General features: G+C 49.1%; 1 protein-coding gene across 1 annotated transcript; it reads left to right on the top strand.

Annotated features, from left to right (window-relative positions):
• The first annotated feature begins 8,528 nt into the window (after positions 1-8,528).
• LOC128937839 (histone H3-like centromeric protein A) lies at positions 8,529-18,936 on the top strand. The gene is made up of 4 exons (XM_054277690.1): positions 8,529-8,602; positions 16,161-16,275; positions 17,448-17,525; positions 18,802-18,936. The coding sequence occupies exons 1-4, from the start codon at positions 8,529-8,531 to the stop codon at positions 18,934-18,936; spliced, it is 402 nt and encodes a 133-aa protein (XP_054133665.1).
• Positions 18,937-21,322: the final 2,386 nt, after the last annotated feature.

Genomic DNA, 21,322 nt, shown 5'->3' with positions numbered 1-21,322 from the left:
TGAAATAAACAAAAGGGCCAGGAGACTTCTTCTCCTTTTTCAATGCCTTTATTAAAAGTGATCAGCTCAGGATTGGGTGGCTCGACGGGTCTGCAGTCTCCGTCGTCTCTCCCAAAGCGACTCAGAGCAGGAGGATATGCACAGCTCTGTCCACTAGGGGCAGAGCTGGGGAATCACGTCCTCGTGGGAGCTTTTAGGGCCTGTTGATCCCGTCAGATGGTACTTTTGCCGGCTCAGTCAGCCTCGTCTCACCGCCGGGGTCGTCTCTCTGGTCAGGGCGAGAGGCTCTGAAGGTGTTTTGCATCTCTGCAGGTTCAGCATTCGGCTCTTCACGTCTAGACATCACTCCAGTCTCTCAACTCTTAGGTGGCTCGTTGTTTTGGGGTTTTCTCCGTACACCGGGGGACCCATGCTGCATTGTGGTCTTGGAGTCACTTTGCATAGCCCCCCCCACCTTCTACTGTTCGGGAAGGTTCCCACCCTTCTGGGAAAGGTACAACTTAGCCTCGGGCGAGGCTCTGCTGATACAAAAGGAGCGATTAGCCACAACGACTCGTGATTACAATAACAAAACACGAAGAACTTCAGCAGCTACCCGTGGTCTGGCTGCTTTTTGTAACTTTTTCTCACAAAAAAAATATTACCCGAATTTTGTTCATAACAGTCCCCACTCTTTTTCTTTGATAGAGCTTAAATTCCAAGCTCGCATCAACTCACAATTTTTTTGTTTTCAATCTACTATAAATCTCTTGTGCACTTTGGTAATCATGGTTACTAAACTTTGTTACTTTCCTTGGTTTCTTCAGGTTGGTCTGCACGGCAAGTACTATTCTACTAAAACAGATAAATAAGCATAGTAAAAAAAGCAATCCTCCAAGTACACACACAGTGAGAAAAACTACCTTTTCCCATACATCCTTTTTGAAAATCTCCAGGTTCTCCCACCCACTGGGATCAAGTGTAGGAGTTTGATCTTGATTATTTACACATGCTAATCTTTTTATTTCATTTGAAATGTTCCTAATAATTGAATTCTTTATTTTTAATACTGCCTGGAGCCGGATTAATTTGTTTAACATAGATATTGGAATCCCAATTTGGCTTTTACAATTTTGGATTTTCTCAATTTCTATTTCACTTTCCCGGTTCTGTTTATTTTCTTCCAAATCATTATATATAGGAACTCCCAAACTTGATCCAGTTTCTTTGGGTAATAAGAGAATTGGTTTCATCACTCTAGCAATGCAGTTGCCAGATGAGATCAAACTTAGGGATTTTGGGCTCCCCTGAAATGTGTTCCAAAAGGGGTTGATCTCCTTTCCAGTACACTTATATAAATACTTGTAACAAACAATTTTTCTTACCATTTTCACCATTTCTTTACTTTTTACTAGATCTGCTGAGCTCGTTTCAGCAGCATCACATTCAAAGCACAACCAGGCTTCCCTTACAGTACACTCTCCTAGGAGTGGCTGCCCGAAAGTGGCAATATTGTATGCTCTCCAATACACTCTCTTATTTTTCTGATAAAGGACCAATTGGGAGGGGTTAACACGATCAGGGTCAGAACTGATGTGGACTCTCGACAAGGAGCTCACTTCCTCCGCACAGAGAAGTTGGTAGCATTCACTGCACCGCTCAGCTGGGCTTCCCAGAGCACCACCAGCAATCAGAGCCATCAGTACTACCCTTCCCAAGAGTCCGGTATGGGTCATCTTGCAGAGCCTGCCCACCCGGCCTTGCCTCTTGGGGAATTTTACTGAGGAAAAGCTTCCAAGCTCTTTAGAGTCCCTTCTACTCGCTTCTCTGGTTAAACCCCTCTTGGTCTGTTCCCTACCAATTTTGGTTTCCCCTCCCAGGGGAGTGCTCTGTAGAGGATTAACCTGGAGTCTTTAGAAATAAATTGGGGAACTTAACCAGAATTACTTATTTACAGTCTTAAACTTTTTACCAACATAGTTTACACAGAACAGTTTTGAAACATTTTAAGCAATATTAGAACTCCTGATACCAATTTTTTCCACACAGTTCAGTCTATTTGACTCTTCCTTCTGAGAGTCAACTTTAAATCCTTTGGTCCTTTTACCACAGTATACTCAGGTGATTTAGCTTGTGAAGCAGATGAATCTTGTCCAGCGCCGGGGGGCGAGAGTGGTGTGGACTCTGGTCCAGTGCCAGAGGGAGCTGATGTTGGGTCCGGTCCCGTACCTGGGGGTGACACTGGCCCTTTTATTCTTGTAATATGAGTCCAACCTTTTTCTTTGGTCCGCACAGCTGAATTAGTGATCAGGAGCACCTGGAAGGGGCCTTCAAATTTAGGCATTAATGTTCCTGTATTCCATGATTTTATCAAAACCCAATCTCCTGGGCTAATGTTGTGAACCTTTGTGTCGAGAGGGGAAGTTTGAGGAAGGTATCCCTTCTTTCTAAGTCCCTCCAGAGTTCTTCCAATTATTTCTAAATACTTTCTGGTAGCTTCTTCCCCTTCCAGATAGTCTCCTGCGCTATAAGGTGTTAACAAGGATGGCAGCCCAAACATCATTTCATAAGGTGAAATTCTTATGTCAGCCCGAGGTCTTGTTCTGATGCGCAATAGCGCTAGGGGCAAACACTTCAGCCAATTCATTTTTGTTTCTTCAATCAATTTAGTTAATACATTTTTGAGAGTTTTGTTCATTCGCTCCACCCTCCCAGAACTCTGGGGGTGCCATGGAGTATGCAACTTCCATTTTATTCCTAAAGCCCCAATTATATTTTGTAATGTTTGGGACACAAAATGTGGACCTCGGTCTGAATCTATGGTGTTCACCATACCATATCTGGGGATAATGTTCTCTAGGATTGCTTTTGCTACGACTTGAGCCGTTTCCCTCCTGGTCGGGAAGGCTTCTACCCAGTGTGTGAGATGATCAACTATAACCAGTAAATATCTGTACCCTTGTACTGGGGGCATCTCAGTGAAATCCTCTTTGGTGCCCCTTCATATGGACCACTGCTATTTCTGTCCCTTTGAACTTAAATACCCACGTTCCTCCCATATTTTCCCAAATGTGTGAACTGTCCCATATGCATATTGGGAGTCCGTATAAATGGTTCCCCGGTCCCCCTCCAGTAAGTCCAGTCCCCTTTTTAGGGCATATATTTCACAACTTTGGGCTGACCAGTTTGGGGATAGTTTCCCTTTTTCCGCAATTTGTAATGTTTTTACTGCCCTAAGATCATGAGGAGTATGCACTTTAATTTTTCCTTGTAGGGTCAATTTTTGAGTCTCCTCTATCAGAACTGCGGTTGCTGCTACTGCCTGTATACAAACTGGCCAGCCTCTAGCCACTGGATCTAAAAATTTGGATATGTATGCCACAGGTTTCCTGCACCCTCCCCACTCTTGAGTTAATACTCCATAGGCTATACCTCCTTCTGCACTCACAAACAGGTCAAAGCCCTTCCTGAGGTCTGGTAAGCTTAAGACCGGGGCAGAAGACAATTTGTTTTTTAAGTTTTCCAATTGTTGATCATCTTCAGCTGTCCAAATAAGGGGTTCTGGATCCACTAGTTTATTGTACAGAAATTTCACACTCTGTGTGTATTGGTCTAACCATAACTTACAATACCCAAACAAGCCCAGGAGTTTTCTCACATCTCTTTTCGTTTTTGGGGCTGGGAGAGCTAAAATACCTGAAATTCTGTCAGGGCTTAATTTCTTATACCCTCCCCCTATTATGTGCCCCAAGTATGTTACTTCTGATTGCACAAATTGTAGTTTCCCTTGGGAAACTTTTAGTCCTTTCTCCCCTAGAAAATTCAAAAGTTTAATACTAGTTTGTCTGACCTGATCTTTTTCCTTTCCTGATACCATCAGGTCATCAACATACTGCAGGATCTGCACTTCTTGTTCAGGGACAAATTGTTCCAACAAACTCTCTAAAGCTTGTCCAAAGAGATTGGGGGATTCAGTGAATCCCTGTGGTAATCGGGTCCACCTTAGCTGTTGTCTCCTTTTCGTACTCGGGTCCTCCCATTCAAAGGCAAACCAATCCCTACTTTCTGTTGCCAGAGGACACGCCCAGAAAGCATCCTTCAAATCTATGACAGTGAACCAAGCATGTTCTCTTGGAATTCTGCTTAAGAGACTATATGGGTTGGGCACAACTGGATGTCTGGCAATGGTTCTTTTGTTGACTTCCCTCAAATCTTGCACCAGCCTATATTTCCCTTCAGCCTTTTTAACTGCCAGTATAGGGGTATTATGTGGTGACATGCAAGGTTCTAAAATTCCCTCTTGCAACAGTTGTTCAATGACTATAGCAAGCCCCTTCTTTCCTTCTAGGGAAATCGGATACTGTTTAACACTTATGGGTGAGGTATCATCCTGCATTTTTATTGTTATTGGTGGAATGTCTAATAAGCCTCTCTTCCCCCCCTCAGCCCATACCTCAGGATTTATCTCTGCAACATCTCCTTGAGACAGCTTCATCACTTGTACTACCATTCTCCCTTCCCTTGGAACAATCCCAACCCCCAAATGAACTTGCAGATCCCTTCCTAACAAACTTTTTTCTAAGTTAGGCAGATAAAGAAAATTAGCTTCACACTGCCTTGAGTTTCCAATTATTTTCACTTCTTCAATCACCGATGCTCTAAATGGTCTTCCCTCCGCACCCAATACTTCACAAAATTTTCTCCCAATTTCCATACCTTGTGGTATTTTGTTGAGACAAGACTTATCTGCCCCTGTATCAACCAAAAATTCAAATTCCTCATTTAGGGGTCCCACTTCAAAGTTTACCAAGGGCTCTTCTAGATGTTTCATCGGGTCCCCTATAGTAAAAAGCCCTTGGCACCCCTAGTCCTCCCCCTTAAGAATCCTTCCTAAATTGTCTTGTTCCTTGGCTATTGCCTCATCGAGATTGAGCTTTTTACAAAACCTCCTGGTGTGTCCTGCCTCCCCACAGTAATAACACTGTCGTCCTCTCAAAGGGACTTGAGGTCTCTCAATCCTTTGTGCACCTGTCAGTACTGGCCTACCTCTGCCTCCTCCTGATGGTGGACCTGCCCCCCCTGCACTTTCTCTAGCTACAGCAACCATGATCTTAGCCTTGGCCTTTGCTCTTTCTTCCTCCCTCCTTAAATACACCTTCAATGCCTCTTTTAACAATTCATTTATGTCCTTCTCTTGCCAATCTTCCATCTTTTCCAGTTTTCTCCTTATATCAGGCCAAGATTTGGTAACAAATTGGACTTTTAACAGCATTTGACCTTCTGGGGTGTCTGGGTCTATTTTAGAGTACAACTGGAAGTTCCGCCTTAGGCGATTTAGCCAAGCAGCAGGAGCTTCATCCTTCTCTTGTGCACCCTCAAATGCCAATTGGGTGTTAGTTCCTTTGGGAACTGACTCTTTGATCCCCCGTATTATCAAAGATCTATATTCCCTCATGGCCTTCCTCCCCTCCTCCTGGTTAGGGTTCCAGCTGGGCTCCGTTAGTGGCAATTTCTGTTCACCTGATGGCACCTGGGGTCCTGGACTGTTATCTTTCTCCCATATTCTTATGCCAGCTGCCCTTATCATCTGGACCTCTTCTGGGGAAAATAATATACTCAGGATGGAATTCATCTCTCCCCAAGTGTAGATATTTGGACCTAGAAATTGATCCACTTGGTTGGCTATGCCCACTGGGTCCTCAACTAAATGCCCCAACTCTTTCTTGAATCCTCTCACCTCAGAAGCAGTTAGGGGAGCATTCACAAAGCCAACACCTCCCGCTACTCCTCCCATAGGAACCTCTCTGAGGGGAAAGAGTCTCTCCGCCTTGGAGGTCTTGGATCTGGTGCTACAGTACGGCCCATCTTCAAATGCCAAACTATTTTGAGGAATATCTGGGTTACCCTGAACTTTCTGCCCATCAGCAAGTGTATTTGCTGATAGCTGTTTACTGGATGAGGAGACATTTGTGCCCCAACTAGGGGGAGGTAAAGGGACAGCAATAGGAGGGGGAGAAGAGCCTGAGTGGATATTAAGTGGAGCTGGAGAAGGGGTGCAGAATGCAGCAGGTGGAATAGGCGCTTGTGGTGATGCAGAAGGAACTGGAGGAGCTGAAGGGGGTGGTGAGGGAGTGGTTGGAGGAGATACTGGGTTTATCATAGCGGAAGCTGAAGAGGTAGAAGGAGGAATTTGAGCAGGTGGTAATGAGATGGCAGCCGGGGGAGGAACCGGACCTGCCATTTGAGGTGCTTGTAGAAGAGGATTATAAGGTGGAGGGGCAGAAGGAGGCAAATAATCCAGGGGGTCCCATCTTCTACTAGTTCTATCATCCCCTCCTTCGTTCCCCTCTTTCTTCCTCTGTACCTTACAAATTCGCACCCCTTCATCCCCAATAGTGCTCTTTACCCAGCAAGATATATACAGTAATTGCTCAGGATCAGTATCTCCTCGAGCTGTTAGATAATTATTTAATTGTTGGCACATCCACTTATCCTTTGTCCCACACCAAGGCCATCCTCCTTGCACCTCTAATTCTGGCCACACTTCCATACAATAATGGATCATTTTCACTTTATCTAATCCCTCCGTGGCCTCTATAGAATCCCATTTTTCTAACAGTTCTCCTAAGGGACTATTGGGATGTACATACCTCAGTCTCTTGCCGGTCTTTTTACTACTACAACATCCCATTTTTCAGGTCTCAATAACAAAGTCTCAAAGGTGCCTCAACTGACCGCTAATTTCAAAAAAACCTTGTTTGAGGAGGTTCAGCCTCCTCCACTGAACTTCAAATTTCTGCCTGATGCTCAGGACTTTATACTGAAACAACAGCCCAATCTCTTGATTGCCCAACTTTCGTCAGGTCTTATATCTATCGGGACTTGAACACACGATGCCTCGGCCAAGAATCCGGGTCGTGCCTGACTCCCTCAGTCAGGAAAAACAACTGCCTGATTTTTAGTTTGCCTAACCCGCCAATTTTTAGGCTTCACCGTATCAGGACTTAAAAGCAAACCACAACCTCCTTTGCTGGGGTTTGTGCCTGACTCCCTTTGTCAGGACTTACTTTGCCTGCAGGGCTTGCGAAAACACCCGAATCCTTCTCGGGACTGACAAATCATACGCGAATCCTTCTCGAGACTTACAAAAGTGCCTGACCTCCCTTTGTCAGGACTTACTTTGGGTGCGTGCCACTCATACACAGTAATTCACTCCGCACGCCCGGAGTGGGGGGGCCCTTTATTCCCCCTTGGGAGACGACTTCACTCACAATAAGTCCACTCGCTTCCCCCTGTTTCTGGCCGGGTTTCTCGCGAAAAACCGGAAACACAGTACTGAGGGGTCCCACTCGCTTCGAAGGTCTGGCTGCCGGCCCTCGTCTCACTCACACACTTGCGCACGTCTCCCACTCCCGCCACCGGGTTTCTCACCAGTCCGGTGCTCCGGTGCTCCTCTGCATCGCTGTCCTGAGCCGATCTCTCTGGTCCTGGTAGCCAGCTGTCCTCTGAAGATCCAAGATGGCCAGTCCTGAGTCTTCTTGCGGCGTGGCTATTCCGGACGAGCGCCCCCAGCTGAAATAAACAAAAGGGCCAGGAGACTTCTTCTCCTTTTTCAATGCCTTTATTAAAAGTGATCAGCTCAGGATTGGGTGGCTCGACGGGTCTGCAGTCTCCGTCGTCTCTCCCAAAGCGACTCAGAGCAGGAGGATATGCACAGCTCTGTCCACTAGGGGCAGAGCTGGGGAATCACGTCCTCGTGGGAGCTTTTAGGGCCTGTTGATCCCGTCAGATGGTACTTTTGCCGGCTCAGTCAGCCTCGTCTCACCGCCGGGGTCGTCTCTCTTGGTCAGGGCGAGAGGCTCTGAAGGTGTTTTGCATCTCTGCAGGTTCAGCATTCGGCTCTTCACGTCTAGACATCACTCCAGTCTCTCAACTCTTAGGTGGCTCGTTGTTTTGGGGTTTTCTCCGTACACCGGGGGACCCATGCTGCATTGTGGTCTTGGAGTCACTTTGCATAGCCCCCCCCACCTTCTACTGTTCGGGAAGGTTCCCACCCTTCTGGGAAAGGTACAACTTAGCCTCGGGCGAGGCTCTGCTGATACAAAAGGAGCGATTAGCCACAACGACTCGTGATTACAATAACAAAACACGAAGAACTTCAGCAGCTACCCGTGGTCTGGCTGCTTTTTGTAACTTTTTCTCACAAAAAAAATATTACCCGAATTTTGTTCATAACAGCCTCGGTGGGCGGTACCTGTTGTGTCCCCTCCGCCGTCCTTGCGTCCCACTCTAATTGATTTAACAAGTCGATAAAAGCTTCCAGGTCTTTATAACATTAAGGATGGTCTCGTCGCCTGAAATACACAGGACAGGAGAATTTTTCTCCTTTTAATGCTTTTATTAAAAGTGATCAACTCAGGATTGGGCTGCTCCAAGGGTCTGCAGTCTCCGTCGCTTCTCCCAGGGCGACGAGGAGGAGGAGGATATGCGCAGCTTTGTCCACTAGGGGCACAGCTGGGGGTCCAATCCTTGTGGGAGCCCTTATGGGCATGACTCCTGGTCTTCAACTCCGTAACCTCACCCCCTCCCAGTTTCCGGCTTCAGGACTACTCCCGCGGTCAGGGTGAGAGATCACAAAGGTCTCCAGCATCTCCGCAGACTCAGTACTCCATTCCTCACGTTTAGACATCACTCCAATTTCTCAACTCTATATGGCTCGCTGTTTTGGGGTTCTTTTCAGTGTGTTTGGAATAGTAGCTTCCTATGGCATGCCGGTCCCGAAGTTATTTTGCATATCCCCCCTCCCACGTCTCAGTCCCGTCTCTTCACCATCTGGGGAGGTCCCCGCCCTTCTTAGGAGAAGAGCCCTTAACTCAGCCCCAGCCAGAGCTTTTACCGATACAAAAACAACTATTAACGACAACGACCCACAATTACCATAACAAACAAGCAGCACCCCAGCAGCAACAGAGGTCTGATTAGTTTTTTTAACTTTTTTTCTTCACAAAGAAATTAAAAAATTGGCAGATTTTTGTTTATAACACTCTATACCTCCCTTATATCGGCCATCACTATAGCTCCCAATAGATCCTTTATACCCACAATGTCCCCCCAGACCTTACATGAAATAAACAAGGGGCAGGAGACTTCTTCTCCTTTTTAATGCCTTTATTGAAAGTGATCAGCTCAGGATTGGGTGGCTCGGCGGGTCTGCAGGTCCCGTCGTCTCCCAGGGCAACTCAGAGGAGGAGGATATGCGCAGCTCTGTCCACAAGGGGCAGAGCTGGGGGAATCCAGTCCTCGTGGGAGCCTTTAGGGTGTGATTCCCCGTCAGGTGTTACTTTTGCCGGCTCAGTCGGCCTGGTCTCACCGCCGGGGTCGTCTCTCATGGTCAGGGCAAGAGGGTCCAAAGGTGTTCCGCGTCTCTGCAGGCTCAGCATTCGGCTCCTCACGTCCAGACATCACTCCAGTCTCTCAATTCTTAGGTGGCTCGTTGTTTTGGGGTTTTCTCCATACAGCGGGGGACCCATGCTGCATTGTGGTCTTGGAGTCACTTTGCATAGCCCCCCTCACCTTCTCAGGTCTCTTCTACTGTTCCGGAAGGTTCCCACCATTCTGGGAAAGGTACAACTTAGCCTCGGGCGAGGCTCTGCTGATACAAAAGGAGCGATTAGCCACAACGACTCGTGATTACAATAACAAAACACGAAGAACTTCAGCAGCTACCGTGCTCTGGCTGCCTTTTTGTAACTTTTTCTCACAAAAAAAATATTACCCGAATTTTGTTCATAACAGTCCCCACTCTTTTTCTTTGATAGAGCTTAAATTCTAAGCTCGCATCAACTCACAATTTTTTTGTTTTGAATCTACTATAGATCTCTTGTGCAGTTTGGTAATCATGGCTACTTAACCTTGTTACTTTCCTTGGTTTCTTCAGGTTGGTCTGCACGGCAAGTACTATTCTACTAAAACAGATAAATAAGCATAGTAAAAAAAGCAATCCTCCAAGTACACACACAGTGAGAAAAACTACCTTTTCCCATACATCCTTTTTGAAAATCTCCAGGTTCTCCCACCCACTGGGATCAAGTGTAGGAGTTTGTTCTTCATTATTTACACATGCTAATCTTTTTATTTCGTTTGAAATGTTCTTAATAATTGAATTATTTATTTTTAATACTGCCTGGAGCCTGATGACTTTGTTTAACATAGGTATTGGGGTCCGAATTTGGCTTTTACAATTTTGGATTTTCTCAATTTCTATTTCACTTTCCCGGTTCTGTTTATTTTCTCCCAAATCATTATATATAGGAACTCCCAAACTTGATCCAGTTTCTTTGGGTAATAAGAAAATTGGTTTTATCACTCTAGCAATGCAGTTGCCAGACGAGATCAAACCTAGGGGTTTTGGGCTCCCCTGAAATGTGTTCCAAAAGGGGTTTATCTCCTTTCCAGTACACTCATATAAATACTTGTAACAAACAATTTTTCTCACCATTTTCACCATTTCTTTGCTTTTTACTAGATCTGCTGAGCTTGTTTCAGCTGCATCACATTCAAAGCACAACCAGGCTTCTCCTATAGTACACTCTCCTAGGAGTGGCTGCCTACAAGTGGCAGTATTGTATGCTCTCCAATACACTCTCTTATTTTTCTGATAAAGGACCAATTGGGAGAGGTTAACACGATCAGGGTCAGAACTGATGTGGACTCTCGACAAGGAGCTCACTTCCTCCTCATAGAGGGGTTGGTAGCATTCACTGCGCCGCTCAGCTGGGCTCCCCAGAGCACCACCAGCAATCAGAGCCATCAGTACTACCCTTCCCAAGAGTCCGGTATGGGTCATCTTGCACAGCCTGCCCACCCAGCCTTGCCTCTTGGGGAATTTTACTGAGGAGAAGCTTCCAAGCTCTTTAGAGTCCCTTCTACCCGCTTCTCTGGTTAAACCTCTCTTGGTCTGTTCCCTACCAATTTTGGTTTCCCCTCCCAGGGGAGTGTTCTGTAGAGGATTAACCTGGAGTCTCTAGAATTAAATTGGGGAACTTAACCAGAATTACTTATTTACAGTCTTAAACTTTTTACTAACATAGTTTACAATAACAAAACAGTTTTGAAACATTTTAAGCAATTTAGAACTCTTGATACCAATTTTTTTTCCACACAGTTCAGTCTATTTGACTCTTCCTTCTGAGAGTCAACTTTAAATCCTTGGATCCTTTTACCACAGTATACTCAGGTGATTTAGCTTGTGAAGCAGATGAATCCTTATCCAGTGCCCAGAGGTGAGTGGTGTGGACTCTGGCCCAATGCCAGAGGGAAAAACTGGGAGTCTGGCCCAATGCCAGAAGGAGAAAGGGGTGGAGTCCGGTCCAATGCCAGAGGAAAAAAAACCTGATGTTGAATCCTGGTCCAATGCCAGGAGGAGAATGGGGTGCAGTCCAGTCCAATGCCAGAATGCCAGAGGGAGAAAAAAACTGGTGTTGAATCCTGGTCCAATGCCAGGGGGTGAGAGTGATGCGAGTCCAACCTTTTTCTTTTGGTCTGTACAGTCGAATTAGTAATGAAGAGTACCTGAAATGGGCTTTCAAACACAGGCATTAATGGTCTGCTATTTAATGATTTATCAAAACTCAGTTTCTCTGTTTAATGTTATTGGTTAATTTCTTTTTCCATAGCTTGCATGTTTCTCTCATCAACTTCTGCATACTCTGTATTTTGCAAGGAGTTGTATTTCTCAGCTAACTTAACTCCCAAAGTATTTTTATTCTCTTATATCTCTGTGTATTTAATTCACTGGTTTTCTGTTCTATTTTCAAGATCTTATTTATCTCTTGCTTCTGTTTCTTACTTTCACTTAGAGCTTAAATATTTCTTTCAACCCCTTACACTTAAATTTTTGGGGTTTTTTTCTTACACCATTCTTCTACACAATACACTTCTCTCTAAAGAAATGTGGTAAAACTTATAATGCACAATATACATTACCTCTATTCTAATTTGTCTATATTCACTCTCACACGTTCCTTCACACCCTCAAGACACAAACTGGATCATTATTGCTAGAAAATCACGGGTCCCTGTAGCCCCCTCTCACCCTGGGGTTGGCCCACAGGTCTCGGTATCCCTGGGCCTCTTGGAAGGGCCCTGACTCTGGTTGCCTCTGGTGCACATTCACCTGTGAGGCTGTCTGTGTGTCACTCACGCTCTTACAGCTACGGCTCCCTCACACACCTGGGGAGCACTAGTCTGGTTTGCAGGTCACACACGCTCTTTGGCCACAGCCCCCACCCACCCGGGGGACACAAGCCTGGTTTGCAGGTCACACATACACACACTTGCACTGCCCCCTTCCCACCTGCCCGGGAAGTTGAGGCTGACTTCGTGACTCACTCTCACACACACAAGACAACAATAAGGTACCTTTTACTTTCACATAATTTATTACACGTTAAGTATTACTGGCCAGTTTTGGTGCTACTGGATACCCTTTCTACCTAGCTGATTTTTTGTCTAACTTCAGATGTTTTTCACTATTCTATACTATACTTCTTAGTACTTTGTTGAGACAGCACTTATCTGCTCCTGTATCTACTCAAAAATTCAAATTCTTCATTTAGGGGTCCCACTTCAAAGTTTACCAAGGGGCTCTTCTAGATGTTGCATCGGGTCCCCGATAGTGTAAAGCCCCTGACCCTCTAATCATCACCTTTAAGGATCTTCCCTAAATTATCTTGTTCCCTGGCTATTGCCGCATCGAGACTGAGCTTTCTACAAAACCTCCTGACGTGTCCTGCCTCTCCACAGTAATAGCAATGCCGCTCTTTTAAAGGGCCTTGAGGTGTCTCCATCCCTCTTGCACCTGACAGTACTGGCCTATCCTTGCCTCCTCCTGGTGGTGGACCCGCCCACCCTGCACTTTCTCTAGCTACAGCAACCATGATCTTAGCCTTGGCCTTTGCTTTTTCTTCCTCCCTCCTTAAATACACCTTCAGTGCCTCTTTTAACAATTCATTTATGTCCTTCTCTTGCCAATCTTCCATCTTTTCCAGTTTTCTCCTTATATCAGGCCAAGATTTGGTAACAAATTGGACTTTTAACAGCATTTGACCTTCTGGGGTGTCTGGGTCTATTCTAGAGTACAACTGAAAGTTCCGCCTTAGGCGATTAAGCCAGGCAGCAGGAGCTTCATCCTTCTCTTGTGTACCCTCAAACGCCAATTGGGTGTTAGTTCCTTTGGGAACTGACTCTTTGATCCCCCGTATTATCAAAGACCTATATTCCCTCATGGCCTTCCTCCCCTCCTCCTGGTTAGGGTTCCAGCTGGGCTCCGTTAGTGGCAATTTCTGTTCACCTGTTGGCACCTGGGGTCCTGGACTGTTATCTTTCTCCCATATTCTTATGCCAGCCACCCTTATCATCTGGACCTCTTCTGGGGAAAATAATATACTCATGATGGAATTCATCTCCCCCCAAGTGTAGATATTTGGACCTAGAAATTGATCCACTTGGTTGGCTATGCCCACTGGGTCCTCCACTAAATGCCCCAACTCTTTCTTGAATCCTCTCACCTCAGAAGCAGTTAGGGGAGCATTCACAAAGCCAACACCTTCTGCTATTCCCCCCATAGGAACCTCTCTGAGGGGAAAGAGTCTCTCCGCCTTGGAGGCCTTGGATCTGGTGCTGCAGTATGGCCTATCTTCAGATGCCAAACTACTTTGCGGGATATCTGGGTTACCCTGAACTTCCTGCCCATCAGCAGGTGTATTTGCTGATAGCTGTTTATCAGGCGAGGAGGCATTTGTGTCCCAACTAGGAGGGGGTAAGGGGACAGGAATAGGAGGGGGAGAAGAGCCTGAGTGAATATTCAGCGGAGCTGGAGAAGGGGTGGAGAATGCAGCAGGTGGAATAGGCGCTTGTGGTGGTGCAGAAGGAACTGGAGGAGATACTGGGTTTATCATAGCAGAAGCTGAAGAGGTAGAAGGTGGAGTTTGAGCCGGTGGTAATGAGATGGCAGCCGGGGGAAGAACCGCACCTGCCATTTGAGGTGCCCGAAGAAGAGGATTATAAAGTGGAGGGGCAGAAGGAGGCAAATAATCCAGGGGGTCCCATCTTTTACTAGTTCTATCATCCCCTCCTTCGTTCCCCTCTTTCTGTCTCTGTACCTTACAAATTCGCACCCCTTCATCCCCAATAGCGCTCTTTACCCAGCAAGATATATACAGTAATTGCTCAGGATCAGTATCTCCTCGAGCTTTCAGATAATTATTTAATTGTTGGCACATCCACTTATCCTTTGTCCCACACCAAGGCCATCTTCCCTGCACCTCTAATTCTGGCCAGACTTCCATACAATAATGGATCATTTTCACTTTATCTAATCCCTCCGTGGCCTCTATAGAATCCCATTTCACTAACAGTTCTCCTAAGGGACTACCGGGAGGTATGTCTCTCAGTCTCTTGCCGGTCTTTTTACTACTACAACATCCCATTTTTCAGGTCTCAATAAAAAAGTCTCAAAGGTGTCTCAATTGACCGGTAGTTTCAAAAAACCCTTGTTTGAGGAGCTTCAGCCTCCTCCACTGAACTTCAAATTTCTGCCTGATGCTCAGGACTTTATACTGAAACAACTGCCCAATGTCTTGATTGCCCAACTTTCGTCAGGTCTTATATCTATCGGGACTTGAACACACGATGCCTCGGCCAAGAATCCGGGTCGTGCCTGACTCCCTCAGTCAGGAAAAACAACTGCCTGATTTCTAGTTTGCCTAACTCGCCAATTTTTAGGCTTCACCGTATCAGGACTTAAAAGCAAACCACAGCCTCCTTCGCTGGGGTTTGTGCCTGACTCCCTTTGTCAGGACTTACTTTGCCTGCAGGCTTGCGAAAACACCCGAATCCTTCTCGAGACTTACAAAAGTGCCTGACCTCCCTTTGTCAGGACTTACTTTGGGTGCGTGCCACTCATACACAGTAATTCACTCCGCACGCCCGGAGTGGGGGGGCCCTTTATTCCCCCTTGGGAGACGACTTCACTCACACTAAGTCCACTCGCTTCCCCCTGTTCCTGGCCGGGTTTCTTGCGAAAAACCGGAAACGCAGTACTGAGGGGTCCCACTCGCTTCGAAGGTCCGGCTGCCGGCCCTCGTCTCACTCACACACTTGCGCACGTCTCCCACTCCCGCCACCGGGTTTCTCACCAGTCCGGTGCTCCGGTGCTCCTCTGCATCGCGGTCCTGAGCCGATCCCTCTTGGTCCTGGTAGCCAGCTGTCCTCTGAAGATCCAAGATGGCCAGTCCTGAGTCCTCTTGTGGCGTGGCTATTCTGGACGAGAGCCCCCAGCTGAAATAAACAAGGGGCAGGAGATTTCTTCTCCTTTTTAATGCCTTTATTGAAAGTGATCAGCTCAGGATTGGGTGGCTCGGCGGGTCTGCAGGTCCCGTCGTCTCCCAGGGCAACTCAGAGGAGGAGGATATGCGCAGCTCTGTCCACAAGGGGCAGAGCTGGGGGAATCCAGTCCTCGTGGGAGCCTTTAGGGCGTGATTCCCCATCAGGTGTTACTTTTGCCGGCTCAGTCGGCCTGGTCTCGCCGCCGGGGTCGTCTCTCATGGTCAGGGCAAGAGGGTCCAAAGGTGTTCCGCGTCTCTGCAGGCTCAGCATTCGGCTCCTCACGTCCAGACATCACTCCAGTCTCTCAATTCTTAGGTGGCTCGTTGTTTTGGGGTTTTCTCCATACAGCGGGGGACCCATGCTGCATTGTGGTCTTGGAGTCACTTTGCATAGTCCCCCTCCACCTTCTCAGGTCTCTTCTACTGTTCGGGAAGGTTCCCACCCTTCTGGGAAAGGTACAACTTAGCCTCGGGCGAGGCTCTGCTGATACAAAAGGAGCGATTAGCCACAACGACTCGTGATTACAATAAAAAAACACGAAGAACTTCAGCAGCTACCGTGCTCTGGCTGCCTTTTTGTAACTTTTTCTCACAAAAAAAATATTACCCGAATTTTGTTCATAACATTACAGATCCCTTACAACCCCCACAGCCTCCCCCTGTCCCCCCAGCTCCTATAGATCCCCTATAGCCCCCTGTGTTCTGACAGGCCCTATAGATCTATACTCCCCATGTTCCTTCAAATCCCCCCATCTGTGCCCTCCAGGCTAAATAGATCTCCTAAAGCCCCCACAGATCCCTATCCGATGCCCCCACAGGGTGCTGCCCAGGGCAGCAGGCATTGCAAGAGATCTGCAAGTACCAGAGCAGCACCCGCCTGCTGCTGCGCTCCGGCCCCTTTTCCCGCCTGGTGAGAACCCCCCCATCCCTAAAATCCCTAGACACCCCATTTTCCCCCCCAGAACCTCCCCAGCATCCCCCATGGACTTCCAAACTCCCCTGGGAACCCACAGATCATCTCAGATCCCCACAAAATCTACTGTGGGACCCCCAAGTCCCTCCAGGAACCCCCCAGTTTCACCCCAAAACCTCCAGCATTGTCTGGGATCTTCCAAACAACTCTGTATCCCCTCTCCTGGGATCCCCAAATCCCTCTCAGGACACCCCAGATCAACCCTCTCGACCCTACAACTTCCCCCAGAGCCTTCAAATTCATCCTGGCACCCTTCAGCTCCCCATTGGAGTCTCCCAAATACCCACTGGAAGCCTTCAAACAATCCCGAGGACCCCTTTAAATCCAACCCCAAATCCACCCTGGGACCCCTGAAATCCAACCTTGAACCCTCCAACCTCCCCTTGGACCCCATCCCAAAAACCAACTGCGATTTTCCAACCCCCTACAGACCCACCAAGTTACCCCCCAGAACCCCAAATCACCCCCTGGGACTCTTCATGACCATCCCTTTCCCCCAGGGCCCCCCCTCAACCCTGTTCCATCCCTCCCCATGTCCTTGTCCTCCCCATCCTCGTGACATGGTGGGCCTGTCCTCCCCCAACATCCTTGCATATCCTCCAATGCCATTCTGTGGTTCCAGACATCCTTGTATCCTGCCACCTTCAGAGGCTGCATGGATTGAGAGTTCCCTGTGCCCCTCCTGCTGTGCTGGCACTGTCCCCCAGTCCCATCAGGGTGTCCCCATGTTCCCATGGCCGAGGGTGTTCCCAAGATGTTCCCAGAGTGGTGCTTCCCCCCTGCCTCCCACCTTGGAGAACCCAGGGTGTCCCCGTGGTGATGTTCCCATGTCCCCACTCCCCAGTGTATTCCCAGGTGCTCCTGTCCCCAGTGTTCCTCTCCCTGGGGTGTCCCCAAAGTGTCTCCAGGGTGATAACAAGGGTGTCCCCAGGTGCCTGGGATGTCACCAGGGCAGTGTCTCCACATCTCAAGGGCATCACCATGGTGGTGGCCCCAGCCCGGGATGTCCCCAATGCCCCCATATCCCCTCCATGTTGTCCCGATGTCCCCGCACTCCCTGTGACCCTGCTGCCCCCATGTGGCCCCTCGCTGTGCCCTCTCTGCCGCAGGTGCGGGAGCTCTGCCTCCTCTTCACCCGCGGGGTCGATTACCACTGGCAGAGCATGGCCCTGCTGGCACTGCAGGAGGTGCAGCTAGGGGGGCCCAGGCATGATGGAGGGAGGTCACAGAGGGCTGGAGGGGCCCTATGGGTCCTGCAGGGGTATCTAGGTGAAATAAACAAGGGCCAGGAGACTTCTTCTCCTTTTTAATGCCTTTATTAAAAGTGATCAGCTCAGGATTGGGTAGCTCGGCAGGTCTGCAGCATCCGTCATCTCTCCCAAGGCGACTCAGAGGAGGAGGATATGCACAGCTCTGTCCACAAGGGGCAGAGCTGGGGATCACGTCCTCGTGGGAGCCTTTAGGGCCTGCTGATCCCCGTCAGATGGTGCCCCTCCCACTCAGTCGGCCTGGTCTCACCACCGGGGTCGTCTCTCTTGGTCAGGGCGAGAGGGTCCGAAGGTGTTCCGCATCTCTGCAGGCTCAGCATTCGGCTCCTCACGTCCAGACATCACTCCAGTCTCTCAGCTCTTAGGTGGCTCGTTGTTTTGGGGTTTTCTCCGTACAGCGGGGGACCCATGCTGCATTGTGGTCTTGGAGTCACTTTGCATAGCCCCCCTCACCTTCTCAGGTCTCTTCACCCTTCTGGGAAAGAACACCTTAGCCTCGGGCGAGGCTCTGCTAATACAAAAGGAGCGATTCGCCTCAACAACCCGTGATTACAATACCAAAACATGAAGAACTTGGGCAGCTACCGTGCTCTGGCTGCCTTTTTGTAACTTTTTCTCACAAAAAAAATATTACCCGAATTTTGTTCATAACACTAGGGACTTAGGGGCGTGGGGAAGGGGCTGAGGGGGATCTCATGGGTACTGAGAAGGTTTCCATGGGGGCTGGGGGTCTGTGGATGCTGCAAGGGGGGGTCTGTGGGTGCTGGAGGTGTCTCTGGGGGCTGGGGAGGTCCAGGAAGGTCTCTTTGGATGCTTGGATGAGGCTGAGAGGTTTGTTGGGTGTATGTGATGGGAGTTGAGGGGGAGTCTAGGAGGGTCTTCATTGGCTGGGGGTAGGGTCTATGCGTTCTGGGACAGGGTTCCATGGATGTTGAGAGGGTCTCTGGGTGCTGGGTGGGGGGAGGGGGGTCCCTTATTCCCAGGGTCTATCGGGGATTGAGGATGGGTCATTGGGTGTTGATCCTCCCCTAACACATTTACAAGCACAAGGTGCTTCAGTCACCCATGGGTGGGTTTGGAGGGACCCTGCCCCCTGGGTGTGTGTTTGGGGGGGGTCTCTGACCTGGGGGAAAGGTGTGGGGGTTGGGGCATGCTGGGGAGCTTTGGGGACCCTCCCTCAGGTTTTGGTTCACAGGCAGCAGAGGCCTTCATGGTGAGGCTGTTGGAAGACGCATACCTGTGCTCGCTGCACGCCCGCCGAGTCACCCTGATCCCCCAGGATCTGCAGCTGGCCCGGCGCCTGCGAGGGCCCGAAGCGGGGGGCATCTGAATGAGGACCCCCTGGGGAGTCTCTCCTGATAATTTCACACCCATAATCTTACTGGGACCTCCTATGGACCATCATGCTGAGACCCTCCCCCCACCCATAGGGTCCCCCAAGCTCCCCCACGTGGACCCGCCCCATAGACTCCCCTGAAATAAACAGGGCCAGGAGACTTCTTCTCCTTTTTAATGCCTTTAATAAAAGTGATCAGCTCAGGATTGGGCAGCTCGGCAGGGCTGCAGTCTCCCACCGTGTCTCCCCGGGCAACTCAGAGCAGAAGGATATGCGCAGCTTTGTCCACCAGGGGCAGAGCTGGGCATCAGGTCCTCGTGGGAGCCTTTAGAACTTGGTAATCCCTGCCAGTTGTTGCTCCTCCCAACCCAGTCGGCCTGGTCTCACCGCTGGGGACGACTCCCATGGTCAGGGCGAGAGGCTCCGAAGGTGTTCCGCATCTCTGCAGGCTCAGCACTCGGCTCCTCACGTCCAGACATCACTCCAGTCTCTCAACTCTTATTTGGCTCATTGTTTTTGGGGTTTTCTCTGTGGGTTTGGAGTCGGAGGTCCCACAAAGAATCCTGGTCTTGGAGTCACTTTGCATAACCCCTCCCCTCTAGGTCTCTTCTCCTCACTGTTCGGGAAGGTTCCCACCCTTCACTGTCTCAGAGAAGGGCCATTACCTCGCCCTAGCCAGGGCTTTTACTAATACAAAAACAACCATTTTAACGACAACGACCCGTAATTACCATAACACAGGCAGCAGCCCAGCAGTAGTGGTAACTTTTTTTCTCACAGAAAAAAAATCAACTGAATTTTTGTTCATAACATCCCCCACCTCAGGATCCCCAACAACCCCTTCAGGGACCCATCCCCGGGTGGAGGTCCCCTTCCTTAGTCCAGCACCTCTCAGATTATTGAGGACCCCTACCTATGATCCCCCTGGAACCCCCATCACCAGCATGCCAGTCCCAGGGAAACCTACCCAGGACCTCCTCCCTGCTGGAGACCCTCCCAGTTCTGCTGTACCCCAATAAATGTTTGTGACCCCTGGGTGCTGATGCTGGGGAGTTTGGAAGGGATTTGGAGGTGGGGCACCACAGGGGGTAACTCTGGAGGGCAGGAGAACCCACAGGGAGAGGGGCTCTGAGTATTTTAGGTGAGGGCACCTGAGATGGGGGCCAGGAAGGTCTTGGGGCCCAAGGGGTTCCATGTATAGTGGTGGTGGGGGGTCGTCTAAGGGGTTGGTGCTTAAGGGATTCGCTTTTTGAGCGGAGGTCAGGGCTTTGGGGACGGTGCTTAGAGGTGGCTTGAACGTGGGTAGGGTTGCCTGTGGGGGGCAGGGCTTAGTACCCCTTGTGCATGGGGCTCTAGAGGTCTCCTGTCCATGGGCGGAGCTCCGGGGGTAGGGCTTCAACGGGGTCCCCGCTATGGGGCAGGGCTTGGGGAGGGACACACTTGGGGGGCGGGGCTATGGGGGTTCTGGGCGGTCCCCGGCTGCTTTTCCCGCTGCTGCCGCTCGGGGCGCTGCTGAGCGGGGAGGGGCGGGACCTGCAGGGACGCTGCACCGGCAGCACCTGTGCCCGCACCTGAGGGCACGAGAGGGACCCCAGAACGGACCTGCCCAACCCCAACCCTGCCCTGGGACCCCAACCCCCCCTTCCTCATGCCTTGGAGACCCCTCCCGAGCCTCAGAACCCAAAACCTACCCTGGGACCTCAAATCCCCTTAAACCTGCCCATTGTTGCCATCCTTGGGGTACCCTCTGAGCCCCCCAAACCTCAGGGACCCCAAATATCCCCCCTAAAATCACAGACAAGCCCCCACCCACCTGGTTTGGGATACCTCCAGTTTTGGGGTCTCCTCAACCCTCTTTTTCCCTAGACAGTCTGGTGCTCAGTTTGGTGGGGAATATTTTTGTTACTGAACTTTCAAAGAAAGTTAACAATGCAAATTGTGGACAGGACAGAAAATTGCTTTGACGTCTCTAAGGACCCTATAAGCAGCAGTACATCTGATAATGAGGAAATCACATTAAAATCCCCAATTAAAGATGAAGCCTTCTTTGATAGTCAGGGTCTGCACACTGTTACTAAAACAGTGTGGTTTTAGTAAAGCAAAGTTCCAGGAAAAGTATAGCACACTTACATAGTAATCGGAAACTGGATATGTTTAGAGAGTGCCTCTGGAAGAGGGTGATTAAATAATTTGTCTGAGGTGGAGGCCCAAGGCTTCTGAAGGCCAGAAGTGTTTTTAATGGTGAGTGACCAGAGAAAACTGTGGTTTTTAACTCAGAGTGCTGCCTATTGAGCAGGAGGTTGCATCCATTAGAGAGGAGTGATTTGCTTAGGATCGAGACCCCAGCCATAGATCACGGGACAGAGAGTGTACAGAAGGC

Source organism: Melozone crissalis, unplaced genomic scaffold (assembly GCF_028551555.1).
Source record: "Melozone crissalis strain CALT ecotype California unplaced genomic scaffold, PUWL_Pcris_2 ptg000023l_1, whole genome shotgun sequence".
NCBI lineage: Eukaryota > Metazoa > Chordata > Aves > Passeriformes > Passerellidae > Melozone > Melozone crissalis.
This window is presented reverse-complemented; position numbering and strand designations above follow the sequence as displayed.